At 56.5% G+C, this 21,663-nt stretch overlaps 3 protein-coding genes across 7 annotated transcripts; 2 read left to right on the forward strand and 1 right to left on the reverse strand.

Moving 5' to 3' along the window:
* Nucleotides 1–118: 118 nt before the first annotated feature.
* On the forward strand, nt 119–5,946 carry LOC119107931 (splicing factor, arginine/serine-rich 19). Its single transcript, XM_037231525.1, has 6 exons — nt 119–1,979; nt 3,392–3,435; nt 3,833–3,947; nt 4,187–4,284; nt 4,744–4,872; nt 5,524–5,946. Exons 1-6 carry the CDS (start codon nt 119–121, stop codon nt 5,671–5,673), a joined length of 2,397 nt encoding a protein of 798 aa, XP_037087420.1. The 3' UTR covers nt 5,674–5,946.
* A 149-nt stretch (nt 5,947–6,095) lies between these two features.
* LOC119107678 (zinc finger matrin-type protein 2) lies at nt 6,096–9,518 on the reverse strand. 4 transcript variants are annotated; one of them, XM_037231202.1, is made up of 6 exons: nt 9,493–9,518; nt 8,610–8,665; nt 7,850–8,070; nt 7,477–7,550; nt 6,897–7,042; nt 6,096–6,665 (listed from the first exon to the last, which is right to left on the reverse strand). In XM_037231202.1, exons 2-6 carry the CDS (start codon nt 8,622–8,624, stop codon nt 6,525–6,527), a joined length of 597 nt encoding a protein of 198 aa, XP_037087097.1. In that variant the 5' UTR covers nt 8,625–8,665; nt 9,493–9,518; the 3' UTR covers nt 6,096–6,524. The 4 variants fall into 4 exon arrangements, with proteins under 4 accessions (XP_037087097.1, XP_037087099.1, XP_037087096.1 ...); XM_037231204.1 differs by having other exon boundaries at nt 9,388–9,493; XM_037231201.1 differs by lacking the exon at nt 9,493–9,518 and adding an exon at nt 9,336–9,486.
* Nucleotides 9,519–10,691: 1,173 nt separating this feature from the next.
* LOC119107677 (protein arginine N-methyltransferase 1) lies at nt 10,692–18,100 on the forward strand. Of its 2 annotated transcripts, none has more exons than XM_037231199.1 (9): nt 10,692–10,795; nt 12,172–12,655; nt 13,428–13,619; nt 14,284–14,435; nt 15,144–15,334; nt 15,995–16,230; nt 16,542–16,704; nt 17,241–17,437; nt 17,853–18,100. In XM_037231199.1, exons 2-9 carry the CDS (start codon nt 12,202–12,204, stop codon nt 17,960–17,962), a joined length of 1,695 nt encoding a protein of 564 aa, XP_037087094.1. In that variant the 5' UTR covers nt 10,692–10,795; nt 12,172–12,201; the 3' UTR covers nt 17,963–18,100. The 2 variants fall into 2 exon arrangements, with proteins under 2 accessions (XP_037087094.1, XP_037087095.1); XM_037231200.1 differs by having other exon boundaries at nt 10,791–10,900.
* The last annotated feature ends 3,563 nt before the right edge of the window (nt 18,101–21,663 follow it).

Raw genomic sequence — 21,663 nt, forward strand, 5'->3', positions numbered from 1 at the left:
GGCGCCGCCCATCGCCGCGCCGGCGCCGGAGCGGCGCCATCTGGTGGCGCTGGCGGCGCTCTCCAAGCCGGCGGCTAGTGGGCGGCGCCGGCTCATGCCGCCTATCTCCATCCCGTTAATGCCGGCCGGCGGCGTGACGGCCGCGGCGGCGACGCCGGCGCCGGCGCCGCGACCGACCGCCAGCCCGCTGCGGGCGGTGGAGCGCGGTCTAGTGGACATGTTCGGACCGCCGGAGCCGGACAGTGGCCGTGTGGAGCGTGACATTGAGGCCATTTTCGGGTCGCCAGAGCCGGGCCGGGGCCGGCTGGGCTCGCCCGCCGCCGGGTCGACGGCAGGGGGCGCGGCCACTGCCCGCTCGGACCGGCCGGTGCCCGACGAGCGGACGCCACGGACGGGGGTCGGCAGTGATTCCTCGCGCGCGGAGATTCCGAAGGGCAGCAGTGAGCGGGGTTCACCAGGCCGTGATGAATGCGGGCTGGCACGGGTGTCGGCGAACAGTGACGATCGCCCCCTCTGGAAGGTGATCGATTCAACGTCAGATGAAAAAGCGGTCACCGATAACGACGAATCTGGACGTAATGGCAGCAGCTGGAAAAAGCCGATGAAGAGCGGTCGTGACAGAAACTACCGCAGCAGCACGTCAGGTAGGATTGATGCTGTGAGCAGTGACGAAACTCAGGGTAAAAACGAAAATGCAAAGGACGATTTGTGCGACTGGAAGAGTAAGCACAAGACACGTATTGAGGAAGAGGATAGCGCGAAGAACGGCAGGTCAAAGGACGTTTCCTATTCCGAGGATGGAAAGAATAAGAACATCGAATCGAAGGAACACGGCGATGTGCGAACGGCTGTGCGGGACCATCAGAGCCGAAAGAACAAGACAAAGCGTCGTGGCTCGCCCAGCAGGCGCACCCGCTCCTCCAGCTCCTCCTCCAGGTCGTCTAGCTCGGCCAGCTCGACTGGCCGGCGCTCGCGGCGCTCGGTCCGCGCCGTTCGGCGACGCTCGGCGGACCGGAGCCGCGACGCCAGCCGGTCGCGGCGCTCCCACTCACCGCGCGACCCTTCCGGCCTGTCGGCCGGCAGGCGCTCCGACGACGCCCACAGGAAGGCGCGCGCACCGTCGCCCCCGCCGAAAAAAGTCAAGAAAGGAAAATCCACGCGGAGCGACTCCTCGGACTCCGATGGCAACGTGAGGAAGTGGAGGGATCGGGGTGGCTCGTCCGATAAGGAGGCGAAAACGAAAAAGAAGAAAGACCTTGAAGACTCGTCCGAGAAAAGTAGGAAGGGTAGGAAGAAAGCAGCTAGGGATAGCTCGCCCGACAGAGGTAAAAAGAACAGAAAGAAAGGTGGTCGAGACAGCTCTTCCGATAAAGATAAAAGGAACAGGAAGAAACGGGATCGAGACGGCTCTATCGAAAAGGAGAGGAAGAGCAAGAGGATAATAGGTCGAGGGAGCTCATCCGACAGAAATCGAAGCAAAAAGAGGGTTTGTCGGGACAGCTCGTCCGATAGTGACAGAGAGGACAGGAGGAAAAGAGGTCAAGACAGTCTACCCGACAAATTTAGAAAGACCGAGAAGAGAGGTGGTAGAGAGAGCTCATCCGACGAAGAAGGAACGAAAAAGAAGATATGTAGAATGGAGAGTTCGTCGGACAGAGATAGAAGGCGGCAGAAGGCACGGAACCGGGACAGCTCGTCCGACACAGACAGGAAGAGTTTAAAGAAACGTGACGCATCGCCACCATCAAAATCAGTTAAAGCCCGCATTGATAATGGATTGCCGGCTCGCAAAGTCTCAAAGGACATGGACGTTACAAGCTCAAACGATAAAGCTGCCAATAAAAGACGCCGCTCGAGGGAGGCGTCTCCCGCGCGCGAACGTTCAGAAGACGCCACGAGGCCAACGTCGGCCAGAGGACGGCGTCGGTCACCTGCCGCGCGCAGTCCGTCGCGGGGCGAGTCTCGGCGCCGCCGCAGCCGCGAGCGCCGCGCCGGCAGCTGGCGCCGGGAGGCCTCCCGGACCGGCTCGCCGCGGCGGAGCCGGAGCTCCCGGAGCGGCCGGCGCTCGCCGCGGCCCCGCTCCGCCCGTCGCTCGCGCAGCCGGAGCCGCTCGCAGTCGCCAGCGCGGCGGCGCAGGGGCCTGGGCCGCTTGCCGGCGCGGCCGCGGCGCTCCTGGTCGCGCTCGCGCTCGCGCTCGCGCTCGCGCTCGTGGTCGCGCTCGGACTGGCGCAGCTCGCCGGCGCCGGCGCCGGTCGAGAGTGACGGCGACGACGTGGTGGAGCTGACGCCGCCGCGCGAAGAGGCAATCGTCATCACCGACTCGGACGGCGACGGCGAAACGCCGCCGCTGCCGCCCGTCGAGCCGAAGCAAGAGCGGGTGTCTGGCGCTGCATCTCCGGCGGCGGCGGCGGCGGCGGTGGCAGCGGCAGCGGCAGCGGCGGATGCTGCGGCGCCGCCGCCTCCGTCGCCGCCGGCACCGCGCGGTCCGCAGACGCCGCCGGAGCGGGCGGCCGAGGCGGCGCCGGCGCCGGCGGCGGGGCGCGGGCCATGCACACCGCCCGGGCCGGCGCCGGCTGACGGTAGCGCCGTCGAGCGGTACGACCCGTTCGAGCCGACCCACTCGGGCTCGGCCAGCGCCAGCGGCTCGCCACCGCCGCTATCGTCGGAACGAGCGACGGAGGAGCAGGCGGCGCTGGCCGCCGCGCTGCGCCGCGCGCCGTCCGTCAGTCCGACCAAGGCGCCGTCAGCCCAACCCACCATTAGTCTGGTCAGTGAGGTTGTCGATGCCTCAGCTGTGATGTGATGCCCCCCCCCCCCCCCACGCACACACTCCTTGCTGTCGGCTACGAGTGCATGCCGTGTGCTGGTGTGCCTGTCGACGTGTGGACGTGCGAAATCCGGGGTATCGATTACCACTTTATGTTTCGCTGTTTGTGTGTTATGCCATGAGGAAGAATATTATTGTTTCGCATTTTGGTTGCGATATTGTATGCATCATAATGGAGACGTATTTATCATCGCTCGGGCGTACTTTGCATCCGTGCAGTTAAGCTTTGAGCTGTTTTGTTCGTACCGTTCTTGCGTGCTTACTCGTGCAGAGCCGGATGTGTCTGTTGGCGCCTGGGCCTGACCTGTTTGTTTGTAGAACCATGCCCGCGAGGTCCGCCGATGTTGGCCGCTCCTGCCTGCGCAAATGTTGTGAAGTGTTGTGTGCGCGATCGTGACCTCTGCGTTCTCTGACGGGACGCTGTCGGAGCGGTGTCTGCCTTGCCTTCTGAGCCTCGTTTGTTCTCACAACTAGCAGCAGGGCTGCGTCCGTGCAGTCGGCCGACTGGCCTCTGTCCGTGCCGTGTTTGTTGACTGGGGCGGTACCTGTCCTGCCATTTTGCAGACGGGACCGCCATGCCATGCCTGAGGGCGCCGAGCGTGCAGAGTGTGAGTGAGAGGACTTGGTGCGTGCACTCCTGTGAGAGGGACCCGCATGTCAGCTCAGCCTGTTGATCGGGGCCCATGTCCGTGCGTACAGAGTCTGCTGACGGGGCTGGCCAGCCTGGCCGCGGCCGTGTCGGACGTGGCGCGGGCGGCACCGATGCCGGCGCCGGCGCCGGCCGCGCCCAGCCCGGCCGCCCCGCCGCCGGTCGACATGGACCTCGACTCGCCCGGCTCGCCCGAGTCGCCGCGCTCGCCCGACCCGGACGACGGCGACGACCTGTTCGAGCCGCCGCGGCCGCCGGCCGCCCCGGCGCAGGCCGCCTTGTCCGCGCCTGCCGCCTCAGCCGCCGCCGCCTCCACTGCCGCCGCCGCCGCCGCCGCCGCCGCATCGCCACCGGAGCTGCAGTCGCGCTTTGATGAGCTCTTCGGCTCCGAGCCGACGCGCATAGCCAGCAGGGGCGGCGGTACCGCCAGCCTGAGGCAGGCGCGCCAGATCAAGAAGCACGTCAAACGAGGTACGTGTTGGTACGTGCTGGTACCAAGTGGCGAGTGTGGTCTTCACCTGTTCATATCAGGAGAAACACGGTGGCTTGGCATTTCGTGCGCCGGTTGCGGCTGTCGGCGTCGCGGCATTCGGCCGCTGGCTTGTCGTCTGCAGAGGTTTCGAAAGGAGCTCGCATGGCGCCTGGGGTACTGCGACTGAACCGGCCGCCGGTGACCTCTGTCTGACACGTGCGCCGCCGCCGCCCGGCAGCCGACAAGACGCTCTCCTCGGCCAGTCTGACCAACGCCACACTGGAGGTGGTGGACGACGTGCCCAGCTCGGCGGTCGAGATGCTGGTCAAAGAGAAGGTGAGCCGACGGCGGCGGAGTGTGGCGCCAGAGTTCCGCCGCCAGTGCTGCGGCGCGCAGGCAGACGCAACGCCAGGGGCGAGGGCCTGGGGACGACGGTGCGTGCGAACGAGCCCCTCGTGTGCAGCTCTGGTGTGGAAGTGTACTTATTCGGCGTGGTGTGGGCGACGCAGGTTTGCAGATGGCCCGAAGCACAAGCCAGAACTTCATGAGTTATCTTTCGTCTTCCGCGTGTATGCTACCGTGCTGTTTGTCTTCCCAAGCAAATAATGATCAGGGACATCTGTGCGTACAACGCTTTTCTACCATCGCCTTTCTCTTTGCAGTCTTCTACCGAAAATCAACGATTGTCCTACTCCGCAGATAGCGGAAGGAATAGTTACGCATTTCCGCTGATGCGCTGCATATTGAGAGCAGCACGACATTTCCCGCTCCGTGATGCCCCAGGACTCATTTCAGTTCCTAAAGAAGTTGAACCGCCAGGAGCGGGTGGTGGAGGAGGTGAAGATGGTGCTGAAGCCTTACTACCACAAGCGCTCCATCACCAAAGACCAGTACAAGGAGATCCTGGGCAAATCGGTGACCAAGGTGAGCAAGGCCGCCGGCGGGCGGGCAGCCGCGTCGGCCCGGCCGGGGGCCTTGAACCTGAGCTGGACGGACTAGCCGGGCGCTCTGACTGTATTCGGACCCGCCGCCCTCCGTCGACAGCTATCCTTGACCCGGTGCCCGACGGAAACTGACCCTCTCGGATAGTTTATTCATGAATGGCAGTGATCGTTTCATTGCTGAGTGTAGTGTCTACGCGTGTTGAAAAGGTATCTGCTACGGGGGTTGTGGGAACAACTGGCCGTATGAATGCACGAACCCATTATGTAACTGTGGACGTTGGCATTGAATATGAAATGTGTGGATACACACACTTGGCACGTGACCACGATGCTGGCTCTGGGATTGGCTGTAAGGGCCCAAGGATCCGGCGCGTGCGCGTGGATGATTATTCCCACTACCATCAGGGTCAACGGCACTAAGGGGAAGAGCCTCCGTGCCCGTCCCCGTGGCAGCGACAACCGTTGTTCACGTGATAAACGCCTGAGTGATTGTTTTGCCCCCCCCCCCCCCCTCGCCCGCCAGTTCAGCACCATGTTGGACCACCAGAGCATCGGTGGGTCCCCTAACTTTAAGTTGGCAAAGCCTCTGAATCCCATGTCAGAATTCTAACATTGGCATGATCTGCTACAGATATGTCACAGCAAATCCGGGGAAATCAACGCTCAGAAGATACAATCCCTCGTGATCGGGTATGTGACGAAGTTCAAATACTCCAACAAGAAGGCGAGTTTGACGCGGGGAACGTCGAAGCCGGGTTCCTCCGTCAAAACAAAAATGTGACGATGGGCCTCAGTAAAACGTTTGCAATTGTGAATGTTTAGGACGCATCGCTGAGCTGCTGCTGGACGTGTTGCAGCCATGTGTACTGAACGGTCGGTGCGCCGAGAGCCCACGTTGGGTCACGTGTTTCATCCTTGTCCATGAAGTCATTAGCTATGATTTGATTATTTCATTGGCCGCCCGGCCGCGGGTGGCCATCTGCTTGTGGTAGGACGCAGACGCTGTCACCGTGCTTTTGCACATACAACTGAGAAATATAGTCAGTATTTGAAACAATTCGTTTTGGTTACCGAGCCGTAATGCGTGAGATATGTTGATGCATTGTTCTTTCTCTGCAATACGGACAGCTGGCAAATGTCGGACATTAAGTATCGATGCACTAGACACACGGTTGGGCTCGGGTTCGTCGCAAACGCGAAGTGCACGATTGTCAGAACGTCGCATGAATTATCCTCCCGAGCACACGAACATGACACTGCGAGACCAGTTACTGCACGCGGGTGGCACTGCACTCATGTCCACGAGCATAGTACCAGCCTCACAAGACAGCCCGCTCCTCCCCGCGGCGCGTCGAGGGCGCGGATTCGAAATCGTAAGACAAGGTCCTGTAGCCTTGCCATGCGCCATCCGGTCGTGCGAGATACTCGCACTGCACCGCCAACTGCTGCGCGCGCCTGGTCGTCTGGGGCGCTCGCGCCTGGCCATCGGCGCCGCTCGCGCCTGGCTGTGTGAGCCGCTCGCGCCGGTCTGTCCGATGCTGCGCGGCGCTCAGTATGAGACCTACGCGGCGCGTGCCGGAGCGCGGCGCCAGCGCCGGCCCGCCGCCCTACACATCTCAAGTGCGCGGCGCCTCACTTCTTGGCGCCGCCGAAGCCCGAGAAGCCCATCATGGCCGCCAGCTGGGGGTTGACAGGCTCGTCGTCTGCCGCGTCCGCCGTGCGGCGCTTCTTGTCCTTGCGCCGCTCGCGCCGGTACTCCTTCTGTTTCTCCTCCTGCCAGCGGGGGGCGGCGCGTGAGCGCAGGCATGCCCACGGCCGCTTGCCGCCTCCTTCACCACAGCTAACCGTCGGCAAGGCAAGCCATTGGCAGCGCGGCAGATACCGGCTCCAATGCAGTTGACAAGACTCGTAATGCCGCATATCCAACATGGACGGTAAGACAAGCGAGTATTTCAGGGCGGAACATAACATGACCAAAACATATAAAAAGCACCAGTGGCTTACCTCTTCCCTGATCTCGTTTAGCCGTTCTTCCATGTCGTATTCTTTCTTCTGCTCCTCCCGTTTCCGCTTATTCATGTCGAACCTCTTCCTGACCTGGTCAAGAGACGAGCGCTCCACCCGCATCGACATGCCCAAGTTTCTCTGGTCTGTTCGCCGATAGAACAAAAAAGAACAGGGTTAGAAGAGGCTGGGCGAAAACGTGTTCTCCTGAACGCGCAATAATGCACCGCGAAGCAAACCTTTACGCGCTAATCCAATACAAGAGAAAACAATATCACGGTGGAACAATATCGTTGAAGGTTACCCGACAACAAAACGCGGACATGTGCACGTTATCAACTGATGCACATCGCACTAGTGTGGTCTCAACATCAACAACTCCATAGGGGAAAGGGAAGGACGGAGCGGACGCGCTCCGACTATTTGGAACTTCGCGTCACGCTTACACACATTGCACAGAAGCACATGCCTTAACCTTAATGCCCACCGCGCGGCTTTTCACCAGACCTTACGTCATCTGTCGCCCATATTTGTACCTCAGTGTCATCAGTAAGGTGGATCAGATTAAGGGGCAACTTACGTTTCTTTCCATTTATGTGGTCCAAGAAGTTGATGGAATCCTTCACCACGCAGTCACAAACATTACAGTAGTACCTGCGGGACAAAAGAAGCAACATTAAATCTTGTTCAAATGGATAACAGGCAAATAACTCTTAAGCGCTAAAACTCATCGGCCATAAACCAGGGAAAAACACATCAGCCACATCTTAGCACGCCATTCACATGTTACATTCCACGCTAGCCAGCCACACAACTTGTCACATGATTCTCCCTGATGAGCACGCCTGTGGGCAGTCTCGACAATGGTATAACTTCACCGATTACTACCACTGGCTCGCGAGCGTCGACACTCGGTCTCGGCGTCGGCCGCGCCGCCCGCCCGCCCGACTGACCCGCCCGACTGCGAGGCCGGCGTGGTCTTGGTGATGACGACGCTCTTGCCGAGCCGGCTGTCCAGGTCCACCTTGTACTCGCGTTGGCGGAGCAGCTCGCGCTGCACGGGCGGCCCCTTCTCGTCGGCCGCCTCGCGGCGCGCCTCCTCCTCGGCCAGCCGCTGTGCTGCGATTGACTCATACTCGTCCCGGTCCCACTTACGCCGGTGGTCGTCTGCCTTCTGTGGCCAGATAAACATGTTGCTAGATGGTGAGGTCATACAAGCACTGGTGGTTTGGAGATTCACATGCCATCTTTGGTAAGGTTACGTATTTGCTCTGGCCTGGAATGCTTAAATGTCATTTGGCAGCAAGGCTGCATATACTGACAGTATGCAAGCTGACAATGCCTCACCAACAACCTGTCTGGTTTTTCAACTGCCTCCCATTGACTCATATTTTATTTGGCATAACAATGCTCAAATGCAAAACTCTGAATATCAAAATTGATATAAAAAGATCCTGGTATCCCAGTAAAACATAAAAGCAAAACAATTTTACTTAAATATATAGCCTTAACATGTTATGATTGCTTTCTAGTGTTGTAATAACAAGGCATGCATAGTTCAGAATAATGCTCATTCCAAACATGGCAATTAAATTACACCATGTATCATAATTAATTATATCACCACATACTGCACCACCATTACATGATTATGATACTCATACTCATACTGTACAAGTTTCAGTATGCCTAAGCATGCACACAAATACTTACACTTGAAGATGCCATTGCTGGTTCTGAAGTCAATAGCAGGTTTGTTCTAATGCCATCTGAAAAACAAGCTCTCCTCAGGCATAAAGCTGACATCCACAGAAATATGTCCAACAACAGTGGCCTGGGCCAATTTCACTCATGTTGGAGTAGCACATGAAAGGAAATAGGGAAGACATGGTGAGATTTAGAATTGCCCATGTTAGAGAATAATTATTCCTCCCTTTATAGCTAAGGCACAAAAAAATGTGCTTGAAATTCATTGTCATGATTTAATTGCATACACATATTTTCCTCTCAATTCAAGTCTGTTTAATGCATCAGACTACCACATGGAGAGCCCAGGTTCAAAATCCAGTTGTGCCTTGATCCCTAGGCATTGGTATGGCCAAGCAGTCACTAGCACTCCATAAGAAGCCTGACAGCAATATGATGAAATCACATGTCTTGCTGCCGATTCTACCTAAACTGTTCACAAAATTGCTCATTTGTTGTAAATAATGCCTAAAAAAATGCATAACACAAGGAAGATGAAAAAGGGGCGATGATGTTCCACCTCTTCGCCACCCTGGACAGTTCCATATCAAGCCTCACAAGCCGAGGTTCTTTCCATCTGACGACTGAAACGTCATATTGTGGCATATACAGTATAAGGTCCAGTCTGCAAATGAATGCCCAACAATCCATATTCCATACCCAGTGTCGCATCTATTCACCCAATGTACGCACCGGGTCAGGGCCAAAAACAGCCTGAATCAATTAAGTCTAGAGCGCAACCCACAAAATATAGTTAGCAGTAGATGCTTCAGAAATTTATCAATGTCTTAAGCACGTTCATTTGGGTTTATTGTCATAAAATGACAATAAATAGCGTCACGCCTCCCACCTGCCACCCAACAGGATCACATCGACGTACAATTTACAGGATGGTTGTCAGCTGATTATCTGCGAATAGTGAAGGTCGCGGATAATTCAGCTGGTTGTACGATGACGCCACAAAACCACCGCCAATCTGCTCGTGGTGATGCAGTGGGTCTGTGCCAGGCAGGCCGCCCCTGATTGGGTCTGTGTGCTTTCCGTCACAAAAGTGACCCCTAGCAAGCGGGTGGTGACTGAAAGGAACCGGGCGGGACAGAACAGGGAAACACAGAACCAGACGGAAGCGGACCGGACGAAACCATATGGGAGTTGGAACATGGTTCGGACGGGACAGGACAGGATCATTCCAGACCAAACCAGAGGGGTCCGGGTGGGCCAGAACAGAAGGGGCAGGATGTGACCGGAGGAAACTGATGGGATCAGTCAGACTAGACTTGATGGAATTGAATCGAACCGGACGAGGCATGGGACCGGGGGTGACTGTACGGAGACCGACGGGACCAGATAGGATTCAATACTATGGGATGATACGGGAGCGCAAGAGACGTGATAAAAAGAAGCAGGACTGGACACAACGGGAACGGAACGAGACCGGCCTGGAACGGACTAGGTCTGTCTTATGGTTCTATCTGGCTTTGTCTGGCTCCATCCGGTCACGTCCAGCATCGTCTGGACACGCCCTGTCCAAGGTCTGGTTTGGTCCACTGGTCCACTGGGTTGCCCATTTTTTTTTTCTAGTCTCGTCCAGTCCCTTTAAGTCCGAACCATTCCCGTTCGCTTTTGTTCGGTCCCGTCCCATTGCGTCAGGTCCCGTGCGGCAGTGCTCAGTCCTGTGCCACATTGTCCGGTCCGGACCGGGCGCTTCCGATCTCGCCTGTTCCTGTCTGGACTCTGGTATTTAGGATGACTGACGGATGCGAAGTAAGCCTTATTTATTGCTTTTATTATGCGGCACATAAAGCTAACTGAAGGCGTTTGAGGTATATGAAATTATATTGTGCATACGGTGACGCCAAAATTGCATTGGCTTCATGTCAGACTGAATTCAGTGAGATCGCTTTAGGAAGCATGAGCCTTACGCGGGCGATACGAAAATCTCTAAGTCCAACCGCATCTGCACTCAGCTGAAGCCAGCTGGACGGGTTGCTCACTGCGCTGCGCTGTTCTCTGTCTGTACCGCGTCATAAACGGATGCAGCTGTTTCGTGCACCCCACGAGAGGCGTGGGAGGTTTTACGGCCACGAGCAAGGCCCTAGAACAGGGGCCACGAGGAGGTCATTGCGTACGCGAAACGTGGCCGGCGCCGCTTGGTGAGTGTGTGGCATCTGCTGCGTATGGGACGTCTGCTTATAATACCGCAATTTATGTGCTGAACTTCGTTCTAACCAGCATCCATCATCGTGCGTGTGTCGGAGGTGCGTCTTAGGACAGCCGCGGGACGCCCCGCGTGGTATCGGCGCCAGCGTGCCTACCTAGCTATTTGCTTAATTAACGTTTTTGCATGCTCAAGATGCTGAACACGCGGAAACCAGATTCTGTGTTGGTCCGGTGCATAATTGAAGCCCCCTGTCCCAGCAATACCCATTCATTTTTGTATTTGTATTGATGTGGAAGGGGGTATGAATGAGGTTGCTACATAGCATACGCTGGTTTATTTGCTATCCTGATTATGTAAATGACATTTTCACTTTAGTAGGGAAGACCAGACTTAATAGGGTACTTGCAAATATGGACTCCTAGGTTTGGTGCTCATATTCAGCACCAATTTCCTAGCATAAATGGTCATTGTTTCAAGGAATCATGATATTGCAAAAGTAATTTGAAGCAATTATAGGCTCAATGTTTTCAGACAAAACTCATTTGTAAGTTCAATGCAATTTGGACTGGCCTGAGTTGAGTACATGTGTGCTGCAGGCTCACTAAAACAAATGCAGTCAGGAAAATGCAGCATAAGTACTGCCAGTAAAGGCATTATAAGTATATGTTATATGTTGACTTATTTCACCATTTTTGTTTTGTTTTTTGTGCAGTGCAATCAGGCTGGTGCTTCTATTTGTCACTGCTTTACAGCTGAATTACCTTATCACATAGGGTTAAGAATTATTACTCTATGGTAGCAAATAGCAGGATCAGATAAGCGCTATGCCTAAATATGAAGTGTGGGGTTAGAGAGTGTTAGTGAACTATGTTTTTAGCATTTTTTGTTATTATTTTCAATATAAATGGCATTTTGTGGCAAGGTATTGTATAGTTAGTGCATGTTATTAGTGTTTTGGAGTGGTTCAAGACATCCTTATTTCATTGAATCAGAACTGTTGGATAAATGCCCTTTGTGTGCTTCATGCTGAAAATATCCATTGAATATGGAGGTGACCTACTATGTCGCCACTTACCTTTGTACTATGGCTGGCTCAAACCATGCAATATGTGTGCTAATGTCCCTTTCATGGAGGTGAATTTTTATACTGAACCCTTTTATGGCATGAATTTCTGGGTTAGTACCCACACTAAGGGCATGGAGCAACTAGAGACTACCCCCATCACTGGGCAGGCACACCAACCAAGATATGGGGACAGACTGAAGCAGCACATGTCACCTCTTAGGTCATTATGATCAATATTTTGTGACATCTGATACCATGGAGTCGAAGTATTATATGCTCATCAGATCCTAATGTTTTTTCAGTCACAACCACAGTCCCCTGCACCTGCCAGTATGTCTGCTGAACAAGATGACATGCCAGACTTGGAAGAGGTATCAGAAGTTGCTTCCCCTCCTTCTGCTACTCTTGCTGTTGCCCATAGAGGAGTGCCAGCATCGACTGCCAGCAACCAGGCAGCTGCTGATGAAGACGAGGATGACAGTGATGGAGAGGAGGACTGGGAGGAGATGGAGGAGTCAGCTGCCCCTGTGGTGGCCACATGTCTGTTCTGCCCACTCCAGCTGCCGGTGATGGATGTGCTGACTCACTGTCAGCAGCAGCACGACCTGGACCTGGCCGCACTCGTGACCAGGCACGCACTCGACTGCTTCGGCTACATCCGGCTGGTGAACTTTGTGCGCAGCATGGCCGTGTCGCCGGGCGAGCTGCGCCGACTGCCGGGCGCCTCCTGGGCCGACCACAAGTACATGAAGCCTGTCATCGAGTGCGATCCTCTCCTGATGATTGGTGAGGCACCAGGGTCTGGGTGGAGTGAGCCAGAGGCACTGACTGGGTGGATCAGGTCCGGGTGGAGTGGGCCAGAGGTGCCATCTGGGTGGATCAGGTCTGGGTGGAGTGAGCCAGAGGCACTGTCTAAGTGGATCAGGTCTTGGTGGAGTGAGCCAGAGGCACTGTCTAAGTGGATCAAGTCTGGGTGGAATGAGCCAGAGGTGCCATCTGGCAGGATCAGATCTAGGTGGAATGAGCCAGAGGTGCCATCTGAGTGGATCAGGTCTGGGTGGAGTGAGCCAGAGGCTCTGTCTGGGTGGATGAGGTCTGGGTAGAGTGAGCCAGGAGGCCATCTGCATGGACCAGGTCCGGATGGAGTGAGCAAGGGGTGCTGTCTGGGTGGGTCAGGTCTGGGTGGAGTGAGCCAGAAGCACCACCTGGGTGGATCAGGTCTTTGTGGAGTGTGCTCACTATTCAGTCCCACCAGATGGCTGTGCATGACCAGATCTGCTCACAGTAACGGCGCTTGTGCTGCATGCTAATAGAATGTAATGGTGTTCTGGAATTTGTGTGTAAGCAATCATGTAGCTCTGGTGTTTAGATCTCAGTTTTCTAGTCCTCTGGGAAGTAAAGCATAATCTTCTACCTTCAAGCCCTGATTCTGGTGAGACAAAGTCTTCGCGTTTCCCACGAGGATTTTCCTCTCATTCTGACCCATCTCGTTTTGCATGCCCTGACTCTGAACGTCGCCCCCATCTGCATCACCAAAATTGCCACGGCCATCCGGCAGACCTGGAGGACCTTGTCGGCGCACCGGCCGCCGCACCGCCACCTGCCGACGACGCGTCCCGCCACGTGGTCAACTACGAGGGCGACTACGTGACCCTGTCGGTGGTGCATTACGAACAGCTGCAGCACCAGCTGGCCGAGCTGCGCCGGCAGCTGCAGGCCAGCCAGGACCGTGACGAGCTCCTGCTGCAAGGTGACGAGATCAGGCAGGCGCCAGGTCGTGACGAGCACAGGCATGAGTCGTGACGAGCATAGGCGCCAGGTCATCACGAGCACAGGCGTGAGGTCTTGACAAGCACAGGCACCAGGTCATGGCAGGCATAGGCACCAAGTCATGACGAGCACAGGCGCCAGGTCATTTCCCCAGCATGCACCAGCCTGTGTTTCGGGCAGATGTTGGATCATGTTTAGGCAGACAAGTGGTGTCTCGGCCGTATGTCAGGTAGCATCCTCGGCTGGCGATAGGCCTGGTCCTTGCTGAGGTCATGTTTTGTCCCCAGCAGACACAAGGTATTTCCATATCAGATATGACGTAGTGTCTGCTGTGATGTTCCTCGGTCGGCGCCATCGTCTTCGCCTGCTGTTTGCTCTTCTCTCCGCATATGACCGTGACCTATCGTGTGCTTGACCTATGGCCTGACTATCGCTGACCTGACTATGACCTGACTATCGCTGTGCTTTCGTTCCATGTGATATTTGAGCCTGCCATTCTGGCAAATCGCCCACGCACGCTTTGCATCGGCTGCCGTCGTTGACTTCGGTTGCCTCGGCCGTCGCCAAGACGTACGAACCACAAGTTGGATGAACGGTTGCCAGCGCGACGTGAGCGCTCTAGCCTGACGGTCCCACGTTGACAGACATGGCCACGATGCGGGGCACGATGCATCAGATCCTGCGGCTGGACGAGGAGCCGGAGCCGGCGCCCGTGTCGAACGCCACCGCCGCTGGCGACAGCGACAGCTACTTCGAGTCGTACGCCCACTTCGGCATCCACCACGAGATGCTGTCGGTGAGCGGCTGGCTGGCGTGCACGTACGCCGCTGCACGAGCGCGCACGTACGCCGCTGCCCGAGCGCGCACGTACGCCGCTGCCCGAGCGCGCACGTACGCCGCTGCCCGAGCGTGCACGTACGCCGCTGCCCGAGCGTGCGGCGCGACTTCAGCATAGCGTGTGACACGCGCTTTTTGTTTCGACTGTCGTGGATGATTTGTAATCCGATTGTTTTGGTGGGGATGCCGAGATTTCATCGCGCCATGGCCGCACCCGGCGATGGGCCGGGTCGGGTGGTGCGATGCTGGCGCTTTTTTGCGTGACAGCGACCGTACCTTTGCGTCTGGCCCGGGGAAGCTCTTCGCTTTAAATATGTATCTATCGGAGAGGTGATCGTGCTCTTGTAAGCGCACTTTGTCCCATCGCGAATCACGCACATTTGTGTTGCTCTGCGTGGAAATTTGTCGCGCTTGTTAGTGCGTCATCAGTCCTGGGGCGATGCGCTGCCGTGGACTCGAGCTGTTGAAAGGTCAGGGTAATTGCGTTTTAATTCCCATTGACCTTGGTCTGTTTTGTCTCCCTTTGTTGTTGTCGGGGAGGCAGAAAGAGCAAAGCGCATGAGCTGCTCGTCTGACGTTCTCGGCGTGCGTTCGCGCGGACTCGAACCGGACGTCACCTCCACGGCGTCTGCGCGGACTGACCTGCGCGAGCCGTGGCCGCCGGCAGGACCGGGTGCGGACCGAGGCGTACCGGGACGCCATCGGCCGGAACGCGCTGCCGTGCGTGCGCGGCCGCTCGGTGCTCGACCTCGGCTGCGGCACGGCCATCCTCTCCATGTTCTGCGCGCGCGCCGGCGCCGCCGAGGTGGTCGGCGTCGACCGGTCCGAGGTCATCTACGACGCCATGGATATAGTCAGGTGGGCGGTGGCGGTCAGCCGGACGCCTGGAGGGGGGGGGGGGGGGGGGGGGGCGTCTTGGGGAATGCCACATATTACGGTGTTCATAGTTGAGGCATCGTCTTAGCTGATAGCGTTGTGGCCTAGGAAAAGCGCGGAGGTACTATATTCCTTGGTCGGTGTTTATTCAAAACATGTTGAGAAACTACATGCTATTGATTTATGTATGTACCATAGGACTAAGATATCATTGGTTAACTTGTTGAAAGGACCGGCCCTTTAATCTGCTAAGCTGTTCGCCCCAGAGAAGAATGACTCGATTAGAGGGCGTCTCCCAGTCTCGCAGGTCGTGACTGTTCGCTTGACACTGTGAAACAAACTGGCGTGGCCCACGGCTCAAGCAGACTGCTGAGTTGCTGACGTTGTTGGTCGGTATTGTGACGGGCTATCGCGCCGTAGCCGGCTGATCGTGACGCCGGCCTTGACGTGCCGGGAGCAGGGTATGCCGTCTTTCTTCGGCAGGGAGGGCTGTGTTTGTGGCGGAGTGATGAGTGGTCCACGTTGAGGCTCCGCGCTCTCTGTAGAGAGGGCCGTGCCTGTGGCGGAGTGATGAGTGGTCCACGTTGAGGCCCCACGTCCCCCGCCAGTATCCAGGTCACGTGACTCTCCTGTGCTCCTCAGGGAGAACGGTCTCTCCGACGTGGTGAAGTTGGTGAAGGGTCGGCTGGAGGAGATGGTGCTGCCCGGCGGACGCGACCGGCGCTTTGACGTCATAGTGTCCGAGTGGATGGGCTATTTCCTGCTGTTCGAGGGCATGCTGGACTCGGTGCTGTACGCGCGGGACCACCTGCTGGCCGACGGCGGCACCCTCATGCCCAACCGCTGCACTATGAGCTTGGTGGCCGTATCCGACATGGGTCAGTCAATCGCACGGCTCAATGGGCGGAGGTTTAGTGCTGGGTATTCAGTAGATTGTAGGCGAACATTAGGCGTTGGGACGTTGATACCCAATTGCCATCCGCGGGCCGTTTTTAACCATCGCGTGGAAAGTAATCCGACTGCGTTGGCGCCTGTGAAGCTTTTGAGCTGATGTCTGTAATCCTGATCGGCCAAAACTGTTCAGAGATGGAGTTTTTTCTACGCGTAGAGTTTTTCGTTTTTATTAGGCTTGCATGCCTCACTGTATTGACGCCGCAGCACTGACCTGGGCCCGGGTGCTCGCCCGCAGAACGGTACGACCATCTGCTGTCGTTTTGGTCGGACGTGTACGGCTTCCGGATGAGCTGTCTGCGGGCAGAGGTGCTGCAGGAGGCCAGTGTGGAGGTGGTGCCGGCTGCCGCCATCTGCTCCGACCCCTGCCAGATCAAGCAGCTCGACCTCAACACGATCACGTGAGTGCCGGCCGAGCGCCCGACGCTGGGCCGGGCCGGGCCGGGCTCGAACTACGCCGCCACGCTCGATGGCTGACTGAAGACTTCTCTACGGGCCGTCTGTGTCTGGGATATTCGTTTGGATGATGCCAGTGACTGATACACCTTGTTGTGGGTAGGCACAGATGCGGAGTGACGCGACAACTGGAATTCCACCGCGCGGGGCCGAATTTCGAACACCTGCTCGCACCGTGTTTCATCTCGTTGGATGCGTTGCCTCACGCATTACAAAACGGTCGAAAAATCGCATGTATTCCTTTAGAACCTCGCAACGGTTCCGCACGTGAGTTACTCTATCGCATGTCATCAGACACGGGATAAAATCGGTTCTTTTACCCAGGTGCCATGCCGAGCCCTTGACCGGCAGCGCTTGTCTGTTGGTGCGCGCGCGCGCGCGCGCACATGCTTGTGCGTGTGCGTGTGCGTGTGCGTGTGTGTAAGTGCTTGCGCACCGTTTACCCTCCGACCACCGCCGGCTTTCCGCCCGTGTGCCGCAGTGTGGCCGACACCGAGTTCACGGCGCCGTTCTCGGTGCGTGTGACGCGCGCGTGCCGCGTAACGGCGCTGGTCGGTTACTTCGACACCCACTTCGATCTGCCGATCGCGGTCGGCTTCAGCACGGGGCCGCAGGCGCCGTCCACCCACTGGAAGCAGACCGTGTTCTACCTAGAGCAGCCGGTCAGCGCTGACGCAGGTGCGACTGGGATGGCGCGCGGGAGGGACCGAGGGCACCCAGGGATGGCCAGTGAGGGAAGGGGGAGGGGAGGGGGGGGGGGGAGACAGGCGAAGCCAATGCAAGTTCCAGCTAGTTGTGTGGTTACTTGTCGCTCGTTTCTGAGAACACATGTGCCAGGGGATGTGATGTGCAGACATTAGGTCTGTGCAAGGTTTGGAAAGGATTGGTAGGGGTTTATGTGCTGCGGTTGGGCGTGTTCATCAAAGTTGTTGATGTGGTGTTTCTGCGCCGTGAGCTGAGGTAAGGTCCATTGTTCATAAGGTCCATGTTGTTCATAAGGTCCATGTTTTTCGGTGCGCACGTAACATCTGGAGACGAGCGGCAGTCAGCACGGCGCTGCACGGTGTGCCGACCGATAACCTCTGCTTCGCAGGCGACACGATAGATGGCACGCTGTTCTGCGGCCGGGACCGCAAGGACCCGCGCTCCCTGCGCGTGACACTGACCACCGGCGGCCGGAGCCAGTCCTACCGCGTCTCATAGCGGCGGCTCGACGTCCGGCGCTCAGGCAGAGGTCGGTGAGCTGGTAGCCCTCCGCCCGTCCGTCCCAGCTGGCGCCGGCGACGACGCAGAAGGCAGGCTGTGCATTTGTATCGTTGTTTGTCGTGCAATACAAATCACGGTCCGTCGCGCCGCGTCTGCCGTTGGAATGGACGGTGGGGAAAACGCTGAGGACGGGGCGGAGTGCGTGGCGTGGGTGTCAAGCGACTACACAGCGAAAGTCTCGGTTTATACCGGGCATGAAGCGAACTCCAGCTTTGTTTCAATGTACATAGGCTATGTCGAGAGATAGATCAGTTGAAACGCTGATAGCAAGGTGCCATTTTTGTCATCAAGCGTTTTGGGTAGTTCTCATGTGGGGATGACAGCGGAGACGGTTCGGATGACAGTTGCCGGTGTTGGAAAAGGTGCGGAAGCAACTTCGTGGTTGCTCGTTTAACTGACGGCACTAAGCAGCGCAATGCTATTGCAAGGAAGCGAATGGCTGCCATTAGTTTTCTGGCAGTTTGCCTATTGATTCTGTCAGCCAGACTGAATGAAATTCTGGTCTCGCGGGAAGATCGATAACTACGAGCTCATGCATTTTTACAGTCGTGCCTTAAAACAACCAGCGACTACAAAGGTCACTTTTGCTTCACTTCAGCTTCATCCATAGGCGGTTTTAGCACGAACGTGCCAGTGGAACTAAGCAGTTTGTGGTATGAATCATCGAGGGACCGACTAAACACGCTAGAGTGTCGAGTGCTTGATAAAAATAGCCCGGGTTTCATATCTCAGTCGCTTGATCTAGCAAAAACGACGACGGCTTTCCAATTCAGATATGCAATTCGAAAACTTATGTGAGGTGGACTGAAAAGACTAAGCAGTGGAAGGTTCGCTACCCGAGCGGGCTTCCAGAGCAATATAGCAGCCGCGCGAAACTGAATTATCGAGCAACTTCCGGAAAACACCTTATTATTTGAATAAGACGTGGCCATTCAATGTTTGTAATTTAACTCTGGCACTAGCCAAGCGTGCCATCTGAGCGGGAAGCGCTAATAAGTAGCAAGCGAAGCGTACATTTTGGGATCCGTTGCCCGTGTCCTGCGGCTGTGGCGACAAACGCCCGGTCCCGGCCGGGACAGTGGCTCAGAGCGACACCACCGGCCAGCTCCGCGCGCTGGCGCCACGCCCCGCCCGCCGACTGACGGCAAAAACTGCACACGAGAATGTAACCCTCGGCCGTCTTCCCTGAAAAGCCTCGAAGGCAGCGACGATCGGGACATCAGCTGACTGAGGCGAACATGTGTTGGTCGGAACGAAGCAAGTCGACTTGATTGCGGTATTTGAGATAAAATGACTTTTCGGGTTTCTGCCATGTTCGTAGCCACCAACGCCCTTGCTAGCGTCCGTCGGTTTCTGGCGACGCCGTGACTACGCCGACGGATCGCTCTTGGTTGTTGTTTTTTTTTTTTGCAGGGGCGGTCAGTTTTGGGACAAGCGGCGCCAATTCAACCACGCCGCGGTGGTCTGAGGAATGACGACGCAGTTGTTGTCCATTGTCAGAGATGGACATCGGTCTAAGCCTGGCCGGATCAGAAATCGTTCTGGAAATAAAGCAGTGACCCGTGATGGTAATCGAGCTTCAGGTTACACATCGACGACATGCTTTACATACTGCATGCTTAAGGTTACACATGACATACGAGACAAATACGACTTTGCTATGGATGAGGCGGTGGGTAAGATTTATTTAGGTCACGTCTCATTGCAACACATGTCCGTGCCAGTGTAATCCCTGAAGATAGGCAGCCCTGACAATCCCTTACGGATCTGAATCTGCATCTCTGACGATACCTCACGTATCTGAATCTACAACCCCTGACCATCCGCTACGGATCTGATGGACTCAGACTTGGACTCAGACTCAGACTCAAGCTCCTTTGATTCAGACTAGGGCACTGCTGCTGTGCACCGACTGGCTTCGGCTTGTGGTTAGAAATCCAAATAATTAATGTAAGGAATGCATGATCATTAGTGTTAAGCTCCTGAAATTATCGCGATAACTCGTCCCGCCACCCTCGCGCTCCGTTTGATGACCCAGAAGACGGACATTCAATCAAAGGCCATAAACACTCGGGCGTCTTTGACGTCAGTCTGGAGGGGCGGCGCACTGCTCCTCAGGCCAGTGGCCTGTGTCAGTCCCAGCGCGTCCGACTGACCGGCCACCCGCCATCTGAGGGACAGGAGCTCATCACCACACGCGGCGGAACACAGACTCCAGCCCGCGGCCTGCCCCCCCCCCCCCCCGCACAGTCGCCGGAGCGGTTTGGCCCGGATTTCCCTTGTTCTCGGACGGCCGCGCCACATCGACTCCCTTTGAGGCCAGCGTTTTTGCTAGCCAGTGGGCCGCCGGTGGAAATAGATTTGGCCGCTCGGCTGCGTACCGACTCTGAGCGACCTTGTCTGAGAGCAGCTTCGGTGGGCGTGTTCGCCGCGCTAAACGTCTGGACGGCGTCCAAAGCCAGCCGGGGGCCGGTGACCCCGGCTTGGGCACCGACACGTGTTGATCACGTGACCTGAGGTGGTGCATCGGGGTCGCGGGGCAAAAGGAACGGCTGGGCCGTTCCTCCTCCATGAGACAACCACCGGCGTTGAGTATTTTGAGAAGCGTGTTACCACGTACCTGGTGATCCTGCGGCCCCGGAGAGCCTCCCTGACGCGGGGGCTTTGGTCGCTGCCCACGCTAGCCCGCTCACCGGCTGCGCCCCTGCCGTGACTTTAAGACCTCATACCACTGGAGGGTGAATCAACCACACTAGCTGACACAGAGATTGGCCTGTCATATATCATACGCCTGGCCGTCGCCCGCTATCTGTCAGAGAAGTCAGCTGGTGCTGCAACCGACTGTCCCGCAAGCAGAGGCTCGTTGCTGACTGTTCAGATAGTGGGGTCACGTACCGGCTGGTACATGCATTTTCCAACTGTTTCGAATGCGAAAATCATCGCGAGCCTTATCCTGTCGCTCAGAAACAGGCTGACGGCGATGTGCCCTAGTTAAGTCATCTTTCTAGCCTTACGGACTCTCGTGCGTCAACTCTAGCTCATCGCACTCTGCCACAAACGACTGGCGTCAAACCCCTGCTTAAAGACGCTTTATACGCCCCTCCCCCCCCCCCCCTCATCATCAGGGAGAGCTCTAATGATTCACATATGTCCTAGTGATTCACATACGTCGATTCGCTTAAATGGCAGGCTATCGGGATGGCTATTGGAAGTCACTTGATGAACCAGACACGTAACGTAACACGCGGTGCTACGCGGTCGCGGCCTATCCGTGGTGTGCAACCGCTGAAGCATGCCCCAAGTTTGGCTATGACGATGTGGCCTGATAAGTGGTCCTCGCCGACACTAATTGCGCATGCAAGCTGACACTAACTGCGCTTACACGAAGCTTGTTTACCAATGTTTAGACCGTAACGGTGCTTTTAATACATGGCAAAAGTGTGTCGAAGTGAGTCCATGCTCGTCCCATAAAACAGCTTGCCCATGCAACCGTTTATCTTTACAAGCACTCGTTTTTAATTTATACGGCAATGCAGGTTTCGTTCTGTCTATGTGGGCAGGCAGGCAGCATCTTAACTGCAAATGACGTGGACTTTCGCGCGCCATATTCCGCCGATACAAACGGTAGTGTGAGTGGA

Source organism: Pollicipes pollicipes, unplaced genomic scaffold (genome assembly GCF_011947565.3).
Source record: "Pollicipes pollicipes isolate AB1234 unplaced genomic scaffold, Ppol_2.1 Scaffold_6686;HRSCAF=7923_pilon_pilon_pilon, whole genome shotgun sequence".
NCBI classification, from domain to species: domain Eukaryota; kingdom Metazoa; phylum Arthropoda; class Thecostraca; order Pollicipedomorpha; family Pollicipedidae; genus Pollicipes; species Pollicipes pollicipes.